At 47.0% G+C, this 20,034-nt stretch overlaps 4 protein-coding genes across 4 annotated transcripts; 2 read left to right on the top strand and 2 right to left on the bottom strand.

The window, feature by feature from the left end:
• Positions 1–3,744: 3,744 nt before the first annotated feature.
• On the top strand, positions 3,745–5,452 carry LOC101771135 (zinc finger protein ZAT5). Its single transcript, XM_004954400.3, has one exon. It carries the CDS (start codon positions 4,083–4,085, stop codon positions 5,118–5,120), a length of 1,038 nt encoding a protein of 345 aa, XP_004954457.1. The 5' UTR covers positions 3,745–4,082; the 3' UTR covers positions 5,121–5,452.
• A 4,168-nt stretch (positions 5,453–9,620) lies between these two features.
• Positions 9,621–15,169, bottom strand: LOC101770747. Its single transcript, XM_004954399.3, has 6 exons — positions 14,727–15,169; positions 10,991–13,798; positions 10,741–10,794; positions 10,261–10,587; positions 9,999–10,132; positions 9,621–9,904 (listed from the first exon to the last, which is right to left on the bottom strand). Exons 1-4 carry the CDS (start codon positions 15,102–15,104, stop codon positions 10,327–10,329), a joined length of 3,501 nt encoding a protein of 1,166 aa, XP_004954456.1. The 5' UTR covers positions 15,105–15,169; the 3' UTR covers positions 9,621–9,904; positions 9,999–10,132; positions 10,261–10,326.
• Positions 15,170–15,485: 316 nt separating this feature from the next.
• On the top strand, positions 15,486–18,032 carry LOC101769934. Its single transcript, XM_004954397.3, has 4 exons — positions 15,486–15,649; positions 15,730–15,807; positions 17,428–17,523; positions 17,789–18,032. Exons 1-4 carry the CDS (start codon positions 15,647–15,649, stop codon positions 17,855–17,857), a joined length of 246 nt encoding a protein of 81 aa, XP_004954454.1. The 5' UTR covers positions 15,486–15,646; the 3' UTR covers positions 17,858–18,032.
• Positions 17,998–20,028, bottom strand: LOC101770342 (caffeic acid 3-O-methyltransferase). The gene is made up of 3 exons (XM_004954398.2): positions 19,172–20,028; positions 18,524–18,588; positions 17,998–18,434 (listed from the first exon to the last, which is right to left on the bottom strand). The coding sequence occupies exons 1-3, from the start codon at positions 19,833–19,835 to the stop codon at positions 18,129–18,131; spliced, it is 1,035 nt and encodes a 344-aa protein (XP_004954455.1). The 5' UTR covers positions 19,836–20,028; the 3' UTR covers positions 17,998–18,128.
• Between the last annotated feature and the right edge of the window lie 6 nt (positions 20,029–20,034).

Below are 20,034 nucleotides of genomic sequence, written 5' to 3'. Positions count from 1 at the left end.
CACTGAGGAGCATGTGTGGACGCATGACACCCTCTGGTTTTTCTGTGGCCACTGAAATCATCCAGCAATATAAATTCTTGAGCTTGCTGCTTGCGGATAAACATATATATACCTGTGAATCATATTCTCAGGAGTTCCGATCCACCTTGATAGCTATGAGTGGATAACTAAACTGCTATGTCATGTGGTGCGTGCAAGGACGATGAAGATTAGAATTTCTCTAGCTACAGCTACCAACTCTCAAGAACTGCAGGTATATCACTCCAGGCAGGCTCCAGTCTCCAAATTGATCATCAAAGGCATGCCCAACTCTCCCTTTTCCTTGCGACGATGTAGCTGGAGATGAAGATAGTATAGCATTGGTACTTTCGGTTGGCAGATGTGCACGGCAGCATATGATAAGCGTGCGACCAAGGCTATAAAGGGACTGCATAGCCGCCAGAGTTGCCAAATTTGGAAGCATGGTTTAGGTTGGAGCTGAAAGTAGGCCATACATCAGGTTCATTGATCCATCGTTTTCAGTAACCAACTTGCCTGCCACTGCAATGCTTTGGCCGGTGGTCGCCCAACTAATTGTAGTGGTTAGGCGGCTTGGTGAAAAATCTGAATTCATAATTATCTCCATGCATGGACCATAAACAGATATAGTACTAGTAATGTTCACTGTCTGAACCTCTGAAGAATGCCAACTTGTATGCTCAAAAGGGTAACCATGCGAGTGGTGGTCGTTTTAGCAACTACCTTTCCAGAAAGAAGAAAGTGAGAAAAAGAAAGGCCACAAATTTTTCATCTCTACTAGCAGTTGCAGATGGTATTCATTTCGTGCCGTGATCAGGGGCCCCACAGTTGAGGGGGAGAGATCTTGCCTGCAGTTTCTTTTTTGTGGAATCTGTTTTCTCAGTGTACGTTCTTGGATAAGACTACCGGCACGTACTGCGACTAGAGAGCATGGATAAGTTGTTATTTTTGGAATCAATCATTTTTATTCTCTTTGCCGATATATTTTCCCATGTCAGTTTTTGCACATCCGGTAAATTACTGGCCGGAGTTTACATGGTCATCAGGGAGGTGTGCTAGTAAGTTGACCAAATTAACAATAAAGGAAAGTTTGATATGATTGGCTTTCTAGCAGTGTCGTCACCGGCCGCTGACTAGTTTATTTCGTGAAGCATGCATGCATTCATGCTTGCAACTTTGAAGATCATTAGAATATCTTTATATATATGTGGTGATGGATGGATGAATATATAGCTAGGTAGATGCATGACTTGTGACAAGGAACAAGAGATGATTCTGGCACATGCATGCCTGGTTGCAGTTGCAGGAGGAGGAATAATCAGGTTGCCTTGTTGCCGGCTTCCTCTGCCCACGCACCACCAACCAATCAGTGCTTGCTAGCTACTGCCTTGAGGTTGCCCATGACCATGAGAAAAGCCAGACTTGCACTTCTTGCACTTGCCACACTCCTCCTCCTCCTCCTCTCAAGGTGCGGCTAATTAAATTTGTCAACAAGAGCTAGCTAGCCTGGGCCACTTGCCTGTTGATCATGCATGCAACGCAATGCAACTCCATCCATGCATCAGCAAGGCAGGCATAACCTCTCTCAACAAGGCTTGAATATTCTCATCAACATTAGGTTATATGTCCTCACATCTACACGTACTACTTGTAATCTTGATCATATTTTTTAATGTGGACCTGCAGAGCAGAGAGATGGTGCCTTAGTGGCATGTCGTACTTGGTCTGGTACTGCAGGTGGCCTGCTGGGGGATCGGATTACACACACACACACACACATATAGTAGGAAACTAAAACATTTGTTATTCCCAATCTTCTTAATCTGGGTTAATGATAATGAATCTAGCACAGCTGATCATCACACTCAGAGTGCAGTGGGTGCATGTTCTGGCTGCTAGGAGAGAGATGGACTGGATGCACCAAAAATAATTAGTTATAATGAATAGGATATAGGATCCTTAAAGCTAGGGTTCTCCGCATGAGGGACAACTTGGCTGATTGCTAATCATAGGCAGGATCATGGCAAGCTAGCTATCTCAAGGGTCCCACTCACCTTTAGGTTAGTTGGTGCAGATATAGTACATACATGAAGCTCAAGTATATATGAATGGCAAAGGAATAAACATTTGGGATTGCAGTGCAAGTGAGTGACCTGATCAGTGTGTACATGTGTCATGTGTGTGCATGTTTGGGTACTGAGAGACGATCTAGCTATCCAGCTGCTTGCAGTAGTGATGATTATTGTTAGTGAAGTTAATCAAGGGACTAGCTTAATCAATTGATTAGCAATGGCAGCTACCATTCATTTCCATGTGATGGATGGATGCCTTACATACTTGCCCCCACCTCGCCCGCCATGCCACCCAATACTAATTGTTTTTATTAAGCTACTAAAGGCTTGGCTTCCTCCTTCCCTGCTAGCTTAATTGTCAGCTTAGTGGTAGCTTATTGTTGCCCCCCACACACAACAAGGGAAATAGCACATCTTCCTCATCCATCGTTGACTCACTATCTCTCACAAGTCATAACACACCATGCAAGGACTTATCTTCCGCTTTGCTTTGCGAGGAACATAACTAATAATAATGTAATGAAATTTTGGTGTCAGAGATATAGATATAAAGCGTTGTATACTTAGTGATACAGAGATTTAATTTTGACATCAAATTCCTGGCTCCCAATTGAGTGAGATACAGACGGGATCGATGGGAGCAGCGGTTAGTTGAGGCCTTGAGGCAGACTGAACAGATTGCAGCTCTTTTTTTTTTTCCTTGGCTTATGGCCTGGCCAGCCACTAGAAGGGACACCTGCACCACCACTACCTCACTACCTCCTGATTTTAGTTGCCAACTGCCAAGCAAGCTAGCTGTTCACGATCAATTATCAGTTCAAAAGGAAAATAGAATAAAAGCAAAGCTGTTCATGATCATTAATTAATGGAAATTTGCAACTAATAAGGACAACTGTGTATCAATTGGCTACAGTAAGATTTTGCTAGCATTGGTTTGTTTGTTTATTATGCAAAAAATAAACCTAAAGCTGTGAAAATTGAGTAAACTAGGATCGAGCAGATGAAGATGTGTCTCTCAGAAAATGCTGCAGTCCAGAGGAAATACATATACACCGATTATGAAACGAAGAGATAGTATTTGTGCAGGTAGTGGATCAAAATTAAAGTATGGAGAAATAAAAGGAGCATTCTTCCTGTGGTTCCAGGCTTGCAGTGTGACACCATCACCCCAGGAATCATTCATCACTCCGATCCGATCCGGTCCGATCCCATGGAATATTTGAGCGAGCAGGCAGGGGCAGGGGCAGGCTAGGCTTCCTTGCTTGGCTTCTTGCTGCCTGCCAGCCAGCTGAATGCTGCTACTATTACTCACTCCCCACTCCTGCTTGGATCCCTTTCCCTCCCCACACACCCACATACGCATTTCATCGGAATTGGAATTAACAAGGGATCGGCTAGAGATTAATTAGCTAAATTAAGGGTAGCTAGCTGTTGAATTGGTATGCATGTTTTACACATTTAGCTGGCCAAGAAATTAGGAGACGCAAGCAGAGTTAGCTATTTTTCACACTTGGTAGCGTGCGCCTTCCTTGGCCACCAATTCACCTTCCCGGCCGGCCCTCGCTTTCTCTCTCTGCAACAAGGAGCTAGCGCTTTCTGGGCCAGGTTAGTTATATGAAAGAGCGAGGGAGATCTAGGGAGTTGGCAAGGCATCTATCCCTGCACAGAGACACACACTCCTCTGCTTCTCTCTCTAGCCTAAGCCTTGTAGCTTGCGTTGATGGTGTATTAATATACCAAAGGAAACTTCCATCCTTTCCATTGATTGTAGTGGATCGGATCCATCCTCATGCAAAAGCAAAACGCCCTCCTCTTCTTCTTCTTCCTCCTCCTCCTCCTCTCCCAATCCCAATAAAAAGGCAAGCCTAGCTACACCCCACACACAACCAACTCTTCCTCTTCTCCACAATTCAGCGAGCCAGCCAGCCACTCTTCCTCTTCTCTCCCTCTCTCTCCTGCTTCCGGCCCAATCCCAATAAAAAGGCAAGCGGCATGCATACACCGGAGGCGGTGGAGGCGCCGCCGCCGCTCCTCGTCATGCCCACGTCCTCCACGGAGCACTCCGCCGGCGAGCTGGACAGGCACCACCCGCAGCCGCCCCTCACCGTCGTCAAGCGCAAGCGCACCAAGAGGCCGCGCCACCACCCGCCGGCGTCCTCCTCCGCGTCGTCCTCCGAGAGCACAACCACCGAGGAGGAGGACATGGCGCACTGCCTCATCCTCCTCGCCCAGGGAGCCGGCGGCGGCTCATCAGGGGCCCACGCCGCCGTCGACTCCAAGCATTCGCCTTCGCTTTCGCCGCCCCCGGCCGCCGCCCCGCCGGCGCCGGCGAAGAGCGAGAGGTACACCAGCCGCAAGTACACGGAAGCCGTGACTACGGCGGACGGCGTCAAAGCCGGCTTCTACGTGTACGAGTGCAAGACGTGCAACAAGTGCTTCCCCACCTTCCAGGCGCTCGGCGGCCACCGCGCGAGCCACAAGAAGCCGCGCATCGCCGGCACCGACGACGAGATCGTCCTCACCACCACCACCACCACCACCATAAAGCAGCAGCAGAAGCCACCGATGATGGCCACAGCGTCGCCGGCGCCGGCGCCGGCGCCTCTCCTCCAGCCTCAGACGACGATCGACGTCGCCGTCTTCCCGGACGTGACCACCGCGCTGAGCCTCAACAGCGTCGCCATGACCACCACGACAAAGCTGCGGGTGCACGAGTGCTCGATATGCGGCGCCGAGTTCGCGTCGGGGCAGGCGCTGGGCGGCCACATGCGGCGCCACCGGCCGCTCAACGCGCCGGAGCGCGCGGTCACCGCGATCGCCGCCGCCGCGGACACCACCAAGAAAGAGGCGGGGAGCGCGGGCATCAACCTGGAGCTGGACCTCAACCTGCCGGCGCCGTCCGACGAGGAAGCCCTGTCGCTGCCGGCGGCGGCGCCACCGGCCGTCGTGCTCGGCCTCGGGCAGTTCAGCAACGGCAACAAGGGTGGCCTTATGCTGACAGCCTCAGCACTGGTGGATTGCCATTATTGACATGAGAGCCGGCCATCGCTGGCCTAGCCTCATGAATTCTTTTCTTAACAACAAACACTGATTACATATTCATCTCTTCTTCTTCTTCTTCTTCTTCTTCTTTTTTCTTATTTCTTCTTGGGGATGAATTCTACCATGCATCCTCAATTATACTCACAATTTATTCTTATTGGGATATAGTATTTATATCAGGGACGAAGCTGTAACTGTAATATATATACACACACACAATTGATTCTTTCAATTCTTTGGTGTAACATACTACACTGTATGTAGCGATTAACATGTAGTACATTTCATACTGTTGGTGATGGATGAAATTGGCATTGAAACTCCGGTTGCTTTGAAAGAAAAGTTTGGTAGCCACTTGGAGTGAGTGTGTGTGCACGGAGTGAGTACTGAGTAGAGCTACAGTAGGGAGCAGTGAGTGGTGGGTGTTGCCTGAAATGTGATGAAAGGGTGACAATGCCATGCCACCACTGTTTTCGTTCTCAACTTGAGAAGGGGAGGAGTGGGTGCAATGTTATGGCCTGCTACTGCTACTATCGTATCCACCTTTTCCGCATGTCCTACTAGTTCACTTCTTTTCTTAATTTTCAGTGCACAATTAATTGATGATATTGTTGTGCAGTGCATGCAATGCAGTCTCTCTATTGTGCTTTGCAAAAAAAAAAAAGGGTGCGAGCTAGGAGTCGATAGCTTTTATGAGGAGCTTTGTTGTTTGAAGCGGTGTACGTTTCCTTTTGATCGCTCGAGCTAGCTTGATTAGCTTGTGGCATTATTAATTAATAAAGTTGCTGGGCATCAGTAGATGGTGAAGTGGGCAAAGTTGGCAGCCAGAGCTGCAGGCTAGTTGCATTCCAACAAGCAAGAAATTAAGACAATTGGAAGCCGCCGCCGCTGGAATGGAATACAGTATAATGTATCCATCCATGACAAGGCAAGTGGAAGGAACATGGATGCATCAAGAATGGTGAGATGGACCTCTGCTCTCTGTTAAATTTTTTTGATTTGATATAGGCAATAAGCAGCACCTGCGATAGGAGAACGAGTACTAAATAATCTAGCTACTACTCCCCATCCTTTAACAGAGAAATTTAGTACTATAGTTTAACAGATCTCATCAAGAATGGTGAATTTAGTACTGGCAATATATCAAGGAACATATCTCATCAAGAATGGTGAGATGGGGAGTAGTAGCTATAATTTAGTACTGGCAATGCAATAATCTAGCTACTACTCCACATCCTAAATTATAGCTCATTTTAACTTTTTTTCTAATTCTAGGTATATAATTTTTGCTATGAATTTGGATATAGTGTTGGTCAAAACGACCTACTTACAATTTGAAATGGATGGATTATAGTGTAGCTTTCAGGCATTAATGAATGGGAGCGATTGATCGACTGAAAGCAATTCATTTTTACCATGGCATATATAGTAGTCACACCAGTTATCTTGTAAGAGAGCCGGTGGATGGCGGTGTGAATTGAAGGGAGCAGCTGCTTGCACTGGCTGCAGGAGCAGGGAAGATGGAAAAGGGAAAGGCCCGGCGGCGGCAATACTTTCCGTGACATACACTTAGCTTTATTTGACGCCAAATTAATTAATCCTGGTGATCCATGAGCCAGAAGAAGGCCCGGCCAGAACACAAGATGCACACGGTGAGCATGGCATCTAGCCCCGTTTGGAACAGCTTCTCAGCCGGCTTCCCATTGAAAAAAAGCTGAGGGCGGAGCTTCTTGCAGCAGCGCTTCTCCGAAAACAGCTGCGAACCAGCTTTTCGCAGCCTTTTTCAGTCCGCCATCTTCTCAGCACCCCGACGCGGCCTCCCTCCGCCCGTCCCAACTACTTATCGACGATCACATGCATGACATGTAGGAGTAGAGTATAAAGGATAGCCTATCGTATTTGTGATGTGTGTGTTCTTGTAGTTCAAAAAGATATGTCGATCCAATGTTGACACAACACGCATGTAGGTATGAAATGTGAATTAGCTGACTGACACGTGATCTCTGTTTTTTTTTAGGGGGTGCCATACGACCGACTATACGAGTCAAGCGATGAGGTATCGGTGATGTACGCATACAAGCATGTTTTTAGGAGAACGGGACGTGTGGGTAACGTACGCCGCTTGCGTTGTGAACGAATTCGTTGCGATCGTACCAAGCTGTACGTTTCTGTGGTGCACGACTCCATCGACCGCCCATCCAGCGACTTATTTTTGAGGTGCTAGTGCAGTGCACGTACGCATGTCCAATCATATACATCAATTGATTAATCTCCAATAAGCTAGTCCCAGTGGATAAGCTAATCCCAATGGAACATTTCATATTGATGTTTCGTAAGCAAGAATGAAATGAAATGGTGTTTGAAACTACCTTCCTAATGTATAATTTTATGGTGTGATTTCATAGGAATCAAAATAGCATTTAATTTCATGACTCATGGAGAGTTGTTATTCGTGTACAATTAATTTCATTCAGATGAAACTGGTTTCCCTCTCTCTCTTCTTTAATTTCATGCCATGTCATTAAAAAATCCTACGTGGCATACTAATTAATGAGAACGGAACCACATGAAACTCCCCTTCATATACCAATGTTTCCCAACTTTAAAAAAAGTTAATCACTCCGTAAAGAAATCTCAGGAATGACTTAATTAGACTAGAAAGACCTTGGTTTTTTAGGAAAATTATAGAGAAGACCAATAACCCTCACTCGAAAAAAGCAATCGAAAAATGTTTAGACAGAGAGAGAGAGAGAGAGAGAGGAAACGTGGGAAGTTGGCACTGTCACATGGCTGGCCGTTAACGTCTTCTCTCCCGATAACGCACGCAGCTGAGCTGAGCTGACTAATTGAATGGAGAGATATTAATTAATCTGGCCCATCAAGGCCGGGCTCCCCAGTTAATTCACATGTGACCAGCTTACAGTACTAATCACGGAGGTTACTTGTGGTAATCTGCAGGCTAACAGGGAGTTGCTTCTTGCTGTACCAGTATACTACTGGTATTAGGCAGGCTGAGTGAGTTGTTATTAAGTGCTGGTGGTGTGTTTATTACTAGTTTAGTGGCATCACCATGCCACCATCAGCAAAGCAAGCAACAGCAGCATGCCGGCCGGCCGGCCGGCCGGCCATCTTAGCTTGTCACCATGCGGCATCATGTGCACTGGGATCGATCGGCTCATGGCCCCCCGAATCCAGCTTGTTCATTCCGACTAACGCCCAACGGATCCAAATAGGGCGATGATAATGTAGACTTTCAACCAGCTCACTTTCCTACCTAAAGCACATGATCAGTAAGTTGACATGGATTGCCCTGGAGAACGAACGTCTCTGTCGGAAAAGCAGACACGAAAGAGCTACTATACTACCCCCTCTTAGTTTCACTTTCTTTGCTTTTTCAAACCAAGATGCATGAAGCTTAATTTAAACCAGTCTCTGAAAGAGTCCTTCAATTATATTAGGAGGAGCTAGCACTAGACAAAAATTTTCCAAGTACAGTAGTTATTGCTTTAGTTACCACATTTCTCATACGAGGTTCAAGTTTGGTAAAGGCGTCAAGGTTGCATAACCATCACATGCAGCTAGCAGGTCCTATATGCAGCAGGTACACACTACAGTGCGAGACCTGTAGCTAAACATCTAAGCCAACCTCCACATCACATCTGACCCTGCTACCTGGTTACCTAGACCCAGGGGCTACCACCATCATCACATGCTTGTGCAAGCACCAAAGATCACAGACGAAAACCCAGGTCAGATTCAGATCACATGTTTTTTTTTGCTCCGAGTATTATGGGCCTTAAAACACACATGAAAGTGCACACCAGACCTGCTGAATAAATTGGACAGAGAACAGGGTACTCACCGACACTTCTTGTGAATGTATCGTTGCTTCCTGCAGAACAAAGGAACATCTGTGCCCTGTTGTTGCGGTGCCTGAACCAACCAGCTGTGTTTGCCTGCATTTACATCCACTTCCATCAATCTGCTGGTAGATCGGCCAAGCAAAAGATTAATTAGACAGCCGCTTGGCCAAGTCCAAGCAACTCGCCTCATACTTCCCACTGGATGGATAATGCATGGTATCAGGAGAAACACACAAGCAAGAAAGAAACTTTTCCAGCCGGCCGGGCTGCGGGCATCACCTAACCAACGTGTCACGCTTCCAACAGCCATTCTGGAATGATTCACATCACGTGGAAACGCCCGTTTTGCAGGTGAAAAAACAAAAGGCAGACCTCGATGCATCATCAACGTACACAGAGACAGGTTAGGCTCGACTGTGATCTCGTCTTCACCTTTTCGTGCCTGCCTTTACACTTGTCAAACAGGACTTGTTCATGCGTTTCCTTCCACCTCCAACATTCTCCAGTCTACCAGAGGCGGCTGCTGCCAACCAAACTTTGGTGTTATCATCTCATCTCACTTTTCAGATCCATCCTTTTTCCATGGCTGCCAGAAACTCCTGTACCGCATTCAAGAACAAGGGTATAGGTAAATCAGTCAACTTTATTGAAGGAAACCATTTCAGTGACCGATTTCTACACCACGCCATTCAGAAAATACTTTCCTTCTTTTATATTCCAAGGTCAGATTTCTTAACAAGCCTGGAAACAAAGCACCACATCAACTGACCAAAATTATTACACAGCTGAACTGAACTAATCTTAGTACAAAAATTCCCAGTCAAAGGATCTGATTGGTCCGCTGATCCTCAAGAAAACAGACCCCACATCACCAGCTAAACTTTACCTGACACCTACTCATACCATTGCCTGCATCAGTAACACATATTGTGTTTAGCAATGAACTAGTTTGCCATGTACTTGTGGTATTAAAGGTTTGAAAGTACAGAACTATCAATTGTACCTGTGTGTCAGTCTCTCTGCTTGCATATATTGTACATCATTCAGGTAGTTATCAGCCAAACCTCCATTTCCCAATGCATGAGGCACAGGAAAGGAAGCTAGACAAGTCCAGGAGTAGAAGCAAAACTAACCATCCTGCATGAATTATGCCAACAAGAGACCTATTCAATGCCTTGAGTGCTGGGGGGAAAAGGAGAACTAACAAAAATTGTGTGGTGAAGAGAACAGAGAAAAAAACAAAGGAACAGATACTATAATCTCACCTATGGCATATCACTGCATGTGAATAGGATACGCCCAAACCAGTAAAGCTTTAGATAACATGTCTATCACTTCATAATGGTTTCTTTCTCAGTGGCGTTCCCTATCGATACAATTTGCAAAGCTGTGCCTCCAACCAGCCACGCTGTGAGCTCTGGTTGTTGCTCAAAGTGTTTGAGGGGAAATGTACTTCCCTCTTTTGTCTCAACACTATAGACAAACGGAAGCCTCATAGTAAGAAAGCTCTCAGGCGGGAGGATAACTCGACAACCAATACTGAATAATCCTTCTCGCTCATGATCAGAGACATTTGATGGTAAACATGACCCCTGATGCAAGAAGGGAAAAGGAAGCAACTACACTTAGTGATATTTTCTGTTTAAAATATCTGGGTTAAAAGAAAATTGCCTTCCCAATAACTACTCTATGGGTGAGTAAGCTAAACTACATGCTTGATGCTGAATATAGATGACTGTACTTGCCTCAAACTGTACAAGTGGGCAGCTTGCCAACAGGACAGGGAAATCAGGTGTCACCTGCGTTAATGAGAACCTAAACATTAGTAGAAAGACAAGATTACATAACAGCTTTAGACACAACAAGAAACGGGCATCGACTAAAATCCATCTTTACTTGAATCTAAAATCCTTTTTCCTGCTGTAAATTGTGAATGAGGATAGTTCATCATATCTAAATACAACATAAAACTTCAGTTTGAACATTATAACTTACAATAAAAATCCGTTGAAGTTGTGACACAGCACCAGCAAACTTTACATCTTGGTGTTCCTTCCTTTCTGACATCTTACAATGTGGACAGTGCATATATATTGGCAAGTTTCTATTCATGAGTGAAAATGCTTCTCCACCATCATCAACTGCAATGCTTCGAAAATAATGCTCCCCCCTTTTGTCATTCTGTAGATCTGAAAGCCAAGGAGAAGGCTGTGAGGTCTCTGCATTAACCCTTATTTGCATTGATTGCTGCTGGCTATTTCTCCCTGATAATTCTAGTGGCTTGCTGTTTTTTCGTCCATTGTTTATGTCCACTGTAGATGCTGTCAAACTGGAAGCATTTAGGAGCAGCTTTTGTGCATGCTTGCTTTCTGCTTCTTTGTTTACATATGGTCTTTGATACTGCAAACAGGAAGAATCAATCTCCTTCATATGTTTCTCTGACAGTAAGAAACGATGCCCATAGGGACACTCATGCTCAAATCCAACATACACAACAAACTGCTGTACCGGTTGATTAGTTTCTCTAGTCTCATTTCCAACAATCACAGGTCCTATATTGCTCCCTATCTGAAAAAAGGGCCTCCCATCAGCACTTTCACTGCTCTTGTTTCTGCTCACTTTTGCAGGTTCACTTTCAGCTAGAGGCACTTGGCTGAGAGCCACGTGACCTCGGCCATTAGTCTGATCTGCTATATTCATTTGCCGCTCATCTTTTCGACCACCAGGTTTTGGTGGCCTCATTTGTTGAAGAGCAGGAAACTCAGAATCTTTTGCGGTGGTGCCAGCAACAACTTCAGCAAAGGGCTTTTTCATAGTAAAATTTGGAAGACCTTTACCAAAATTAATACCAGAGTTGCTCATTGATTCCATTTCAGGTTGTTTTCCAGTATTTTCAAGCTTTGCAGATTTAATTTGTGGTGTAACTTGGGTTACAGCAGATTTCACTTCACCAGTGACTACTGGGGGAGTCTGAGGGTTAGTACTAGATCTTGTGGATGAAGTAACAGTATTAGAACGATTGCCATTTCTAACTTGTCCCTTACCAACAGATATCATCCACCTTAAAAGATACCTCTCTTTGGGGCTAAAGCCACTTTGGAGCAACCCTTTTGTTGGCTTGTAATATCTTGCTCCTCCGAGTCGCACCAAACGCCAAGAGGATACTGAAAACGAGCCAGCATCGCGACCTCTTGGAAGCACAAGCGTAGGCAGTAGATCTTCGCAATTAGAGAAACAATTAAAAGACACGTTGGCTGTCTGAAAGTCAAAAGGATCATCTCTAAGGCGACGTGACCGGCCACAGGCACACGCATGGAGGAAGACATATCCACTAGAATGTTGCTCTACTGCATCTGATGAAGAGAAATCGACATGCCTCCGGTGCTTGCATGGTCTGCCAGTTAGACTAACAGCATCACATTGCTGCCTTCCAGATTCCCATATTGTCTGGCACTCATCTTCCAGCTTCTTTGAGAATACCCTGACGGCTGGTCCTTTAACCATTGAGCAAAAGGATCGCAATGCCTTCTGTAGCTGCACTTCATGTGTGCTGGTGGGGTAAAAGGCAGGTAAACCTTTCAGGTACATCTCCTTAGCAGCTGGAAGCACCCTTTGGCACCATGATGAAGAAAATTTCATGTTCAACCCATTATTGCTTTCCAAGCAAGATAATGTGATGTCAATAGCATTAGATCCTCCAGCGGGAAGTTGGTCATTTTTCTCACCAGGACTTGTATGAGTCTTGCTTTCAGACAAACCACTCAGTGTATTTCTTCCACTAAGCAGAGCAGTGAGAATAGAGGTACTTATGGATAGCCATTTATCAAAACTAGGGAGATCAGGAGCATTAACTGGTTTCCCAGCTGCAGCTGACACTGCTGCTGCTGCTGCAGCAGCAGCCACCATGCCAACACCGGCAACAGACCCGGCAGTCGCATTGCTTGAATATCCCCCTCTCCCTCTCAGTGCATCAGACTGCCGGAATATAAAGTCCTTGATTAACTGAGAGTCATCATGGTTTGTTGGGTGGTAGTTGTTTTCCAGTGAAAGAATATCCAGTGGTGATTTGGAGCTGAAAGAATCTTCAAACAATCCTGCAATGATGTCTAGTGGCTCTTGTTTCTTATTGATAGACCGTTCCAACAGTGCAACAACCCTCGAGGTATCAAGTGAGAACAAGGGTACATGATGACTCATGTTATTTACACCCCTCGGACCAATATGTCCTGGCTCCATGCCAGCAAGCACCCTACACTTCTTGAGCAAGACACGAATCTGTCCCTCTAATGAGGAATGCAACTTTTTGCCTGAACTACTCTCAGATTTGTTTGCTGCCCGGGCAAGCATAACCACTGAACCAGAACCTTTTGAAGCTGAGCTTTGTTTTGATGATCCATCAGAGGTAGAACCCTGATTTGATGAAAATGCGTCACCGATATCATCTAAACTTGTGGCAGCACTTGAAACATCAACGGTATCATCCTCAAAGACAAAGAGCAATACAGGAATGCATTGGCCTGGCAATACAGAAGGATTTGAAGTGGTTCCGGACATAAGTGAGATGGCTGAGGACTGACGACCAGAGTGACCTCCACGACGTGCTGGAGGGGAGATGGAGGAAGCCCTGTGGGTTGCTCGTGTTGGGGTGTCAGAGGCAACAGTTTTGGCAGGCATTGCAGCTGCTAGCAGTGACTTCACGAATGGAGCGAAAGCATGCTTTGAAGATTGCAGCAGCCGGAATTTCTTTAAGGTTTGTGTGTCAAATCTGAAGCCTTCTTGCAGAAATATAACTATGTGGCAGACCTAGAATTTTGCAAAGTAAATCCAAATCAATCCTCATCCTTGTTGTCAATGAAATCAAAGAAACAAAACCATAGACATTTGGGCAGTCAAAGGCATCAATTATTCTAGAAATATGACAATGAAGTATATGATAAGAGAACCAGACATTAGCCATATTTAAACACAGGCAAGCAACACTCTACAAGTTTAGCTCTAAGATGCCAATTCACCAAGAGGCAATAAATTGTTGAAGGAAAAAAAAAAGCAATAAAGCTAAGCTGATAAGCTCGAAGTAACCATTATAATACAGTCTGAGAATAGAGGAAAAACCAGCAGATAACTTTACAATAAAATGTAGTTCGTCAAACAATGTCAATGCAATACAAATTGTATAAGAACACACAAAAAGCACCAACCTTCTGTAATCTATATCTACATATATCTCCTGTCAAAAAACATATTATAAAGAGAAACTGGGAATAGGTGCGCTAATAGCCATGATGAAGCAATAGATTAATTTTTTTTTTCTGATCAGATAAACACATAGAAACACCATCATGATTTGGCCAGTAAATGACCAATCAAGCAATTTGAAATCCACTAGCATATTATGCATTGCATTTTGTTGTTTATAGAAATAAAATGGTAAAGCTATATTTTCCATTACTGCGTTACACTACTTTATGCTAACTAATGGCAGTTATCAGAAGCATGTGTATAAACCTATGAAATTTTAACCCAAGGCAACAAAACGGCATCCTCGAGGTGTCCAGCTTTTTTCAGTGCGTCAACAACTATCTGCCATGATCCAGTAGAACAGGATGATCTTATACATAGGGACGAATCAGGGGAAGCTCTGGCCTTCGCTTCACAGTTACTAGATTAGCATGATAAATAGCATCTACTAATGTGTATAATGAGCAAAAGCACGGTAAGAATCCGAACTCACAGAGAACATGAAGAGCATCTCCGGCAGCTCCCCGGCGCCGCCAATTCCTCCCGTCTCCATCGGTGTGGGCGGATGCGTGAGGTGCAGGAACACCATCCTCTTGTCGCCGTCGCGGTGGTACCTGACGCTCCCGGCGAGGCTCCGCGCCGAGCCGCCCGGGGAGAAGACGTGGGCGTCGAGGATCCGGTCCGCGAGGCAGGCGGTCCCCGCGGCGCCCACGAAGCCGACGGCGACGACGCCGTCGTGGGAGGCCGCGCCGGCGCCGGGAACGGCGGAGGGCGCGGAGGAGGGGTTCGGGGAGGCTGGCAGAGGAGTTCGGGAGAGGACGCGTACGGCGGCGGATGGGGTCGCCGGAGGAGGAGGAGGCGGCGGCTCCATCGCCGGCGGCGAGGCGGAGGTCGCGCTTCCCACTGACTCGGCTTGTTGTCTGTCTAAGCGTGGTTTGGCTGGGGGGGGTTTGATTAAAAGCTTCTGAGGAGGAATTGGGTGGGCCTTTTCTGTTGGGCCGAATTGGGTGCTGCATTGAACAGAGAGGATGATGATGGGTCCGGCCCATTCCACTTGATGCTGCTGCTGGTGATGCTGCCGCTGCTGAAGCCACTGGACTACAAAAGGATGGCCCGCGCGCAGCCGCCGTCGCCACCAACCACCAGAAGGAAAGAAGCCCACAAGCCAGCCTAGGCCTAACAGATGATGATCCAGCAGAGTGGGCTGAGTGGGCTCACTGCTCTTCTTGCTTGTCTTCTCTTTTGTTCCCCAACCGCATCCGGATCGGCGACTTCCATTCCATTCCATCCACACCTAGACGACGACGAGGAGGGGGAGGAGACGAGCGGAGCAAGCATCAAGGTAAAGAAGAAGAAGAAGAAGATCCAGGAGACAGAAGATCCATCCACCCCGCTGCCGACCGATCTGACGATATGGTGAGCTTTAGCTGAATCGCCCTTCGTTTCCCCCACAAATTCTCAACCCCCTAACGGATCGGACGGTGCCATGGATGTAGGTCTGCGTCGCGTGCCTGCTGCCCCTCTTCCTGATCCCGGTGGTCAACGCCCTCCCCTACCTCTTCGATCTCATCCTCGTATGTTACCATCCAAATCCCCAGCTACTTCTCCCCTTTGTTTCTACCTACTACTCATCTGTTCGATCGATTCCGCAGCTTATGCTTATTCCTCTCTATCCATTTATTGTGCCGGATTCCTTTCTGATTTAATTTATGTAATCTGCTACCCTGTCTCGGTTCATAAGCTGCAACCACAGTTTGTCTAGGACTCGACGATTCCTTGGAGCAAGCCGGATTTCTTTCTCAATTCGGTTGCGATTTCTAGGACTATTATCACAGTTGCTTACCAGCAATTCGTGCCCACCAAAGTTTCGGTCGTCTCCTTTGACCCTTAAACAAATTTCCCAGTCATGGGTACTTGCATAGCAGCAATAACCCAAATCTACTAAATTACAAGTGACACCTAACCTAGCTAGAGTTGAGAATTATCACGCTCACAAGGATTACAGAGAAACATAGTGGTGATCCTGATCATGATATGCGACTGTGTGTTATGTTTCCTGTGCAGTGTACATTCAACCAGCACGCTTTGGAAAACTAGTACTAATAATTGAGGAAAAAGTCTACATAACCCCCTCACCTATTGCAAGTGGACTACTTAACCCCCCAAACTATAAAACCAGATATTGTACCCCTCAACTTCACAAAACCGTTCAAATGACCCCTAAAGTGGTGGCCCTGTCCAGCTGTGAGGTTGAGTACATCGCTGCTTCTTCCGTTTCGACTCAGGCTCTCTGGCTAGCTCGGCTGCTCGGTGATCTTTTTGGCAAGGACGCTGAAGCAGTGGAGCTCAGGGTGGACAGCAAGTTCGCTCTGGCTCTGGCAAAGAATCCCGTCTTCCACGAGCGAAGCAAGCACATCATAGTGAAGTACCACTTCATCCGAGGTTGCTTGGAGGAAGGGAGTGTCAGGGCGAACTACATCAACACCAAGGATCAACTCGCCGACCTTCTTACCAAGTCCCTTGGAAGGATCAAGTTTCAGGAACTTTGCTCTAGGATTAGGATGGTCCAATTGCTGCTCAAGACACGCAAGACTTAGGGGGAGATTGATAGACTAAGTCATGTGTGTGCTATTTATCTATCTATATGCCTATGTGCACTTTATCTACTTAGATGCTCTTTAGATGCTTTACTTAGCTTCTAAGCCATCTACCCATTGTTGGCCTATATGTACCCTAAAGACCCCTTTGTGGGAGTGGTTAATGAGAAAGTGATCTATTGGGCCAACACCATTATCCCTAGGGAGACGGAAGTTGATTTTCAGAGAAGAATTTGGTCTCATCTTGCATAGGGCCAAACCATCCCTGAAAATGGAGTTGGAATCCTGGTTTTGTAATTTGCGATAAATGATTTCTTTCTCCTTTTCTCTTTGGGCCTAAGGCCTTGTAACCTGTATATATTTTTTACACCATATAATGAAAAATACCAGTAGGGGCCTCCCCAGCTGTTCGCTTAAAAAAAAAGTACATCTACTCTATCAATCAAAACTGACAGTGTTGCTCTTGCTAACTGCATAAAAGGCTCGTAGTTTTACATGCAAACATTTTACAATACCAATGAAAAGGATTTCTGTTCTCTACTAATATTCTGTTGCTCACACGTGGAAACTGATTTGTTGCCTTGAATTATAATCCAGAGAAAGGTGTATCGGCTATTTGGATGGGAATACAGGAGACCTGAGAGAGCCCCACCTGCCTGTCCTTACAAACCTGCTGCTCAGAAGAACGATGAAGTAAGGCTACATGCTCATGCTACTCTTCTGACCATTAGCTGTTGCAAAATGCATGCTGGTTCGCAACTATCGCAGACACCTCGCTATTTATTGCTTCTCGTCAAAGACATACAATTTACTTGTTACATCACTACTAGACCCATGGGTATTATCCTTGAGTTGCACGTATCATTCTGCTGAAGGGACTTGAGAACCTTAATCAGTCACCATCTATTATCTGCTTGGTTTAGCTCTGAATTGCTTATTGTGCACTCTGTCTTTGCAGGGTGCGAGTGAATCAAAACCCCTGGTTGAACCCCACGGTGCTGCTGCAGAAGATAAAAAAGAGGAATAATGCGTGTATTCACTTTCTGCTCGGGTCATGTTAACTGATGCTGCCTTAAATAGAGAGCATCCCTCTGTATCTGTCAACATTTGGTAACTAAGAAATAATTGTTGTGATGAATATATATTCGGATAATTGGTTGATGCATGTAATTGTAATCTGCTCCCACCTGCCCTTACTTTTATTTCTCATGTTACTCAACTCAACCGTGACGAGAAGAAAGAAAAGAAGAGGATCATGTTTGTTTATTTGATGAAGTTGAGAGAAGAATGCAAGTTGATCACTTGTTCTTGGTGTACTCTAGGACGGCATATAAGGGGTCGAGGTAGATGGCGCGGAAGCCGGTGAAGCCGGCGGCGATGCCGAGGTTGCGGAACTCGTCCTCGGAGCGCTCCCTCCCCTGGGTCCGGTAGGTGGTCATGACGAAGATGTCGTTCTCGAGCAGCGCCCTGGTCCTGGTGCTGCCGTCCGTCTCCTCCGGCACCACAGGCTCGCAGGCGATGACCTTGCCGCCGTCCGGCAGCGCGCTGTAGCAGTTGCCGAGGATGGCCGTGCACTCCTCGTTGGTCCACGTCGTCAGGACCCACTGCCATTAGTTATTAGTTTTGCATTGCATTGCATGCATGCTTTGGGGGGAATTGAAGATGGAAAATGTATAGGAGGAACCTAGCTAACCTTCATGAAGATGGCATCGCCGGAGGGGATGGACTTGAACATGTCTCCACCCACATGCCGCACCCCTGCAGCGCAGCCAACATGTACAGTAGGTGATAGGAAAAGATAAAGGAGGGAAAAAAACGGCAGTGGAGGAGTATCGTATCGTATCACTTGTGCCGTATTACTTATCAAAATTCAAATTTTACAATTTTTAATCAATAATTTACTTGACAAATTTTTATTTTTACAACGTAAATTTGATATTGTTGGATTTGTAATAAACGTACTCTCCAATAATTATAACTATAAATAATATAAAATAAGATAAATGAAGGGTTAAAATCAGTTATAAATATTATAAAATAAGATAAATGAATGGTTAAAATCTAATTTGGAAGATCGTGCCATGTCACATTTTATAAACCAGAACGGACAGAGTACGAGAAAAGCGGAAAAAATGCCGGTAGGGGCGCATGGCAGACACCTCGGGCCCCACCTGCTCTTGTGACTTGTATGTCTCACCTAGCACGAGGAGACTGGGCACGTGGAGATTTGTGCAGCGTAAACGAACGGTAATAGTACAGTACTACCAGGCAACCAATGTGATGGGATGGGATCGGAACGCAGATAAGGTTATACTGCTACATGCTACTGAGTACTCCGTACCGACGATGGGCGGCGCGGCGGCGACGACGTCTGGCAGGTCGAAGTTGATCCCCTCCCTGATGGTGTCGACCCTGCGCATGATCATCTCCAGGCACGCCCCGGAGCTGCCCCCGACGTCCACCAGCGTGGCCACGCCCTCGAATCCGGCGGCGTATCCGTCCAGCAGCGCCTCCATGAAGGGCTCCGACACGCCGGTCATGGCCCGGAGCATCACCTCGTTGGCCTCCCTGTCCCTGCCGTAGTAGGCGTAGGCGGGGACGCCGGCGTTGGCGCGCGCGAACGGCTCGGGCCCCGCGGGGTCCAGCACCGCCTCGTGGAGCCGCGGCCACGCCGACACCAGCGCATCCTGGTGGTGCTGCAGCACGTAGTCGGCGTAGGACGCGCCCGACGGGCCAGACGGCACCAGGGTGCGCCCCACCGCCGTCAGCGCGAACCGCCGTGGGGACCCTGCTGACCCTCCGCCGTGCTCCGAGAAGACGCCGCGGGAGGCCAGCAGCCGGAGGAGCCGCTCCAGGACGGACGGGTCCGGGTGGCCCTCCGGGAGGAGCTCCGCGGCAGAGAGCGGGGCGTTGGCGCCGCCGGCCCACACGGCGGAGGGGACGCCGAGCCGGATGACGGCCGTCAGCGCCATGGGGACGGAGATCATGTTGGCCAGCTCCATCATGGCCAGGCGGGCCTCGGCCGAAGGCGGCGGCGGGCAACATTTGGTGAGCGAGCGAGGAGACGGGACGAGATGGAAATTGGAATTGGAATGGTGGTGCGCAGCGAGCCAGCGAGCGAGAGGGGGGAGGGAGGGATCTTCCTGACTGAATCACATGGCCGTTGTTGGTTGGGCTTGGGCCATGCGGTGGCAGGCCCAGTAA

Source organism: Setaria italica, chromosome I, assembly GCF_000263155.2.
Source record: "Setaria italica strain Yugu1 chromosome I, Setaria_italica_v2.0, whole genome shotgun sequence".
Lineage (NCBI taxonomy): Eukaryota > Viridiplantae > Streptophyta > Magnoliopsida > Poales > Poaceae > Setaria > Setaria italica.
Note: the sequence above shows the minus strand (reverse complement) of the source record. Positions and strands in the feature narration are given on the sequence as shown.

Excerpts from the sequence above, each read along its gene's own strand:
- LOC101771135 (XM_004954400.3), top strand. The coding sequence starts at position 4,083 with ATGCATACACCGGAGGCGGTGGAGGCGCCGCCGCCGCTCCTCGTCATG.
- LOC101770747 (XM_004954399.3), bottom strand. The coding sequence starts at position 15,104 with ATGGAGCCGCCGCCTCCTCCTCCTCCGGCGACCCCATCCGCCGCCGTA. Across the intron at positions 13,799-14,726 it reads AGATGCTCTTCATGTTCTCT|GTCTGCCACATAGTTATATT; the intron begins GTGAGTTCGGAT and ends GCAAAATTCTAG. Across the intron at positions 10,795-10,990 it reads AACTTCAACGGATTTTTATT|GTGACACCTGATTTCCCTGT; the intron begins GTAAGTTATAAT and ends TCATTAACGCAG.
- LOC101769934 (XM_004954397.3), top strand. Across the intron at positions 15,808-17,427 it reads ACCTCTTCGATCTCATCCTC|AGAAAGGTGTATCGGCTATT; the intron begins GTATGTTACCAT and ends ATTATAATCCAG. Across the intron at positions 17,524-17,788 it reads CTGCTCAGAAGAACGATGAA|GGTGCGAGTGAATCAAAACC; the intron begins GTAAGGCTACAT and ends CTGTCTTTGCAG.
- LOC101770342 (XM_004954398.2), bottom strand. The coding sequence starts at position 19,835 with ATGATGGAGCTGGCCAACATGATCTCCGTCCCCATGGCGCTGACGGCC. Across the intron at positions 18,589-19,171 it reads CGCCGCGCCGCCCATCGTCG|GGGTGCGGCATGTGGGTGGA; the intron begins GTACGGAGTACT and ends GCTGCGCTGCAG. Across the intron at positions 18,435-18,523 it reads GCGATGCCATCTTCATGAAG|TGGGTCCTGACGACGTGGAC; the intron begins GTTAGCTAGGTT and ends AACTAATGGCAG.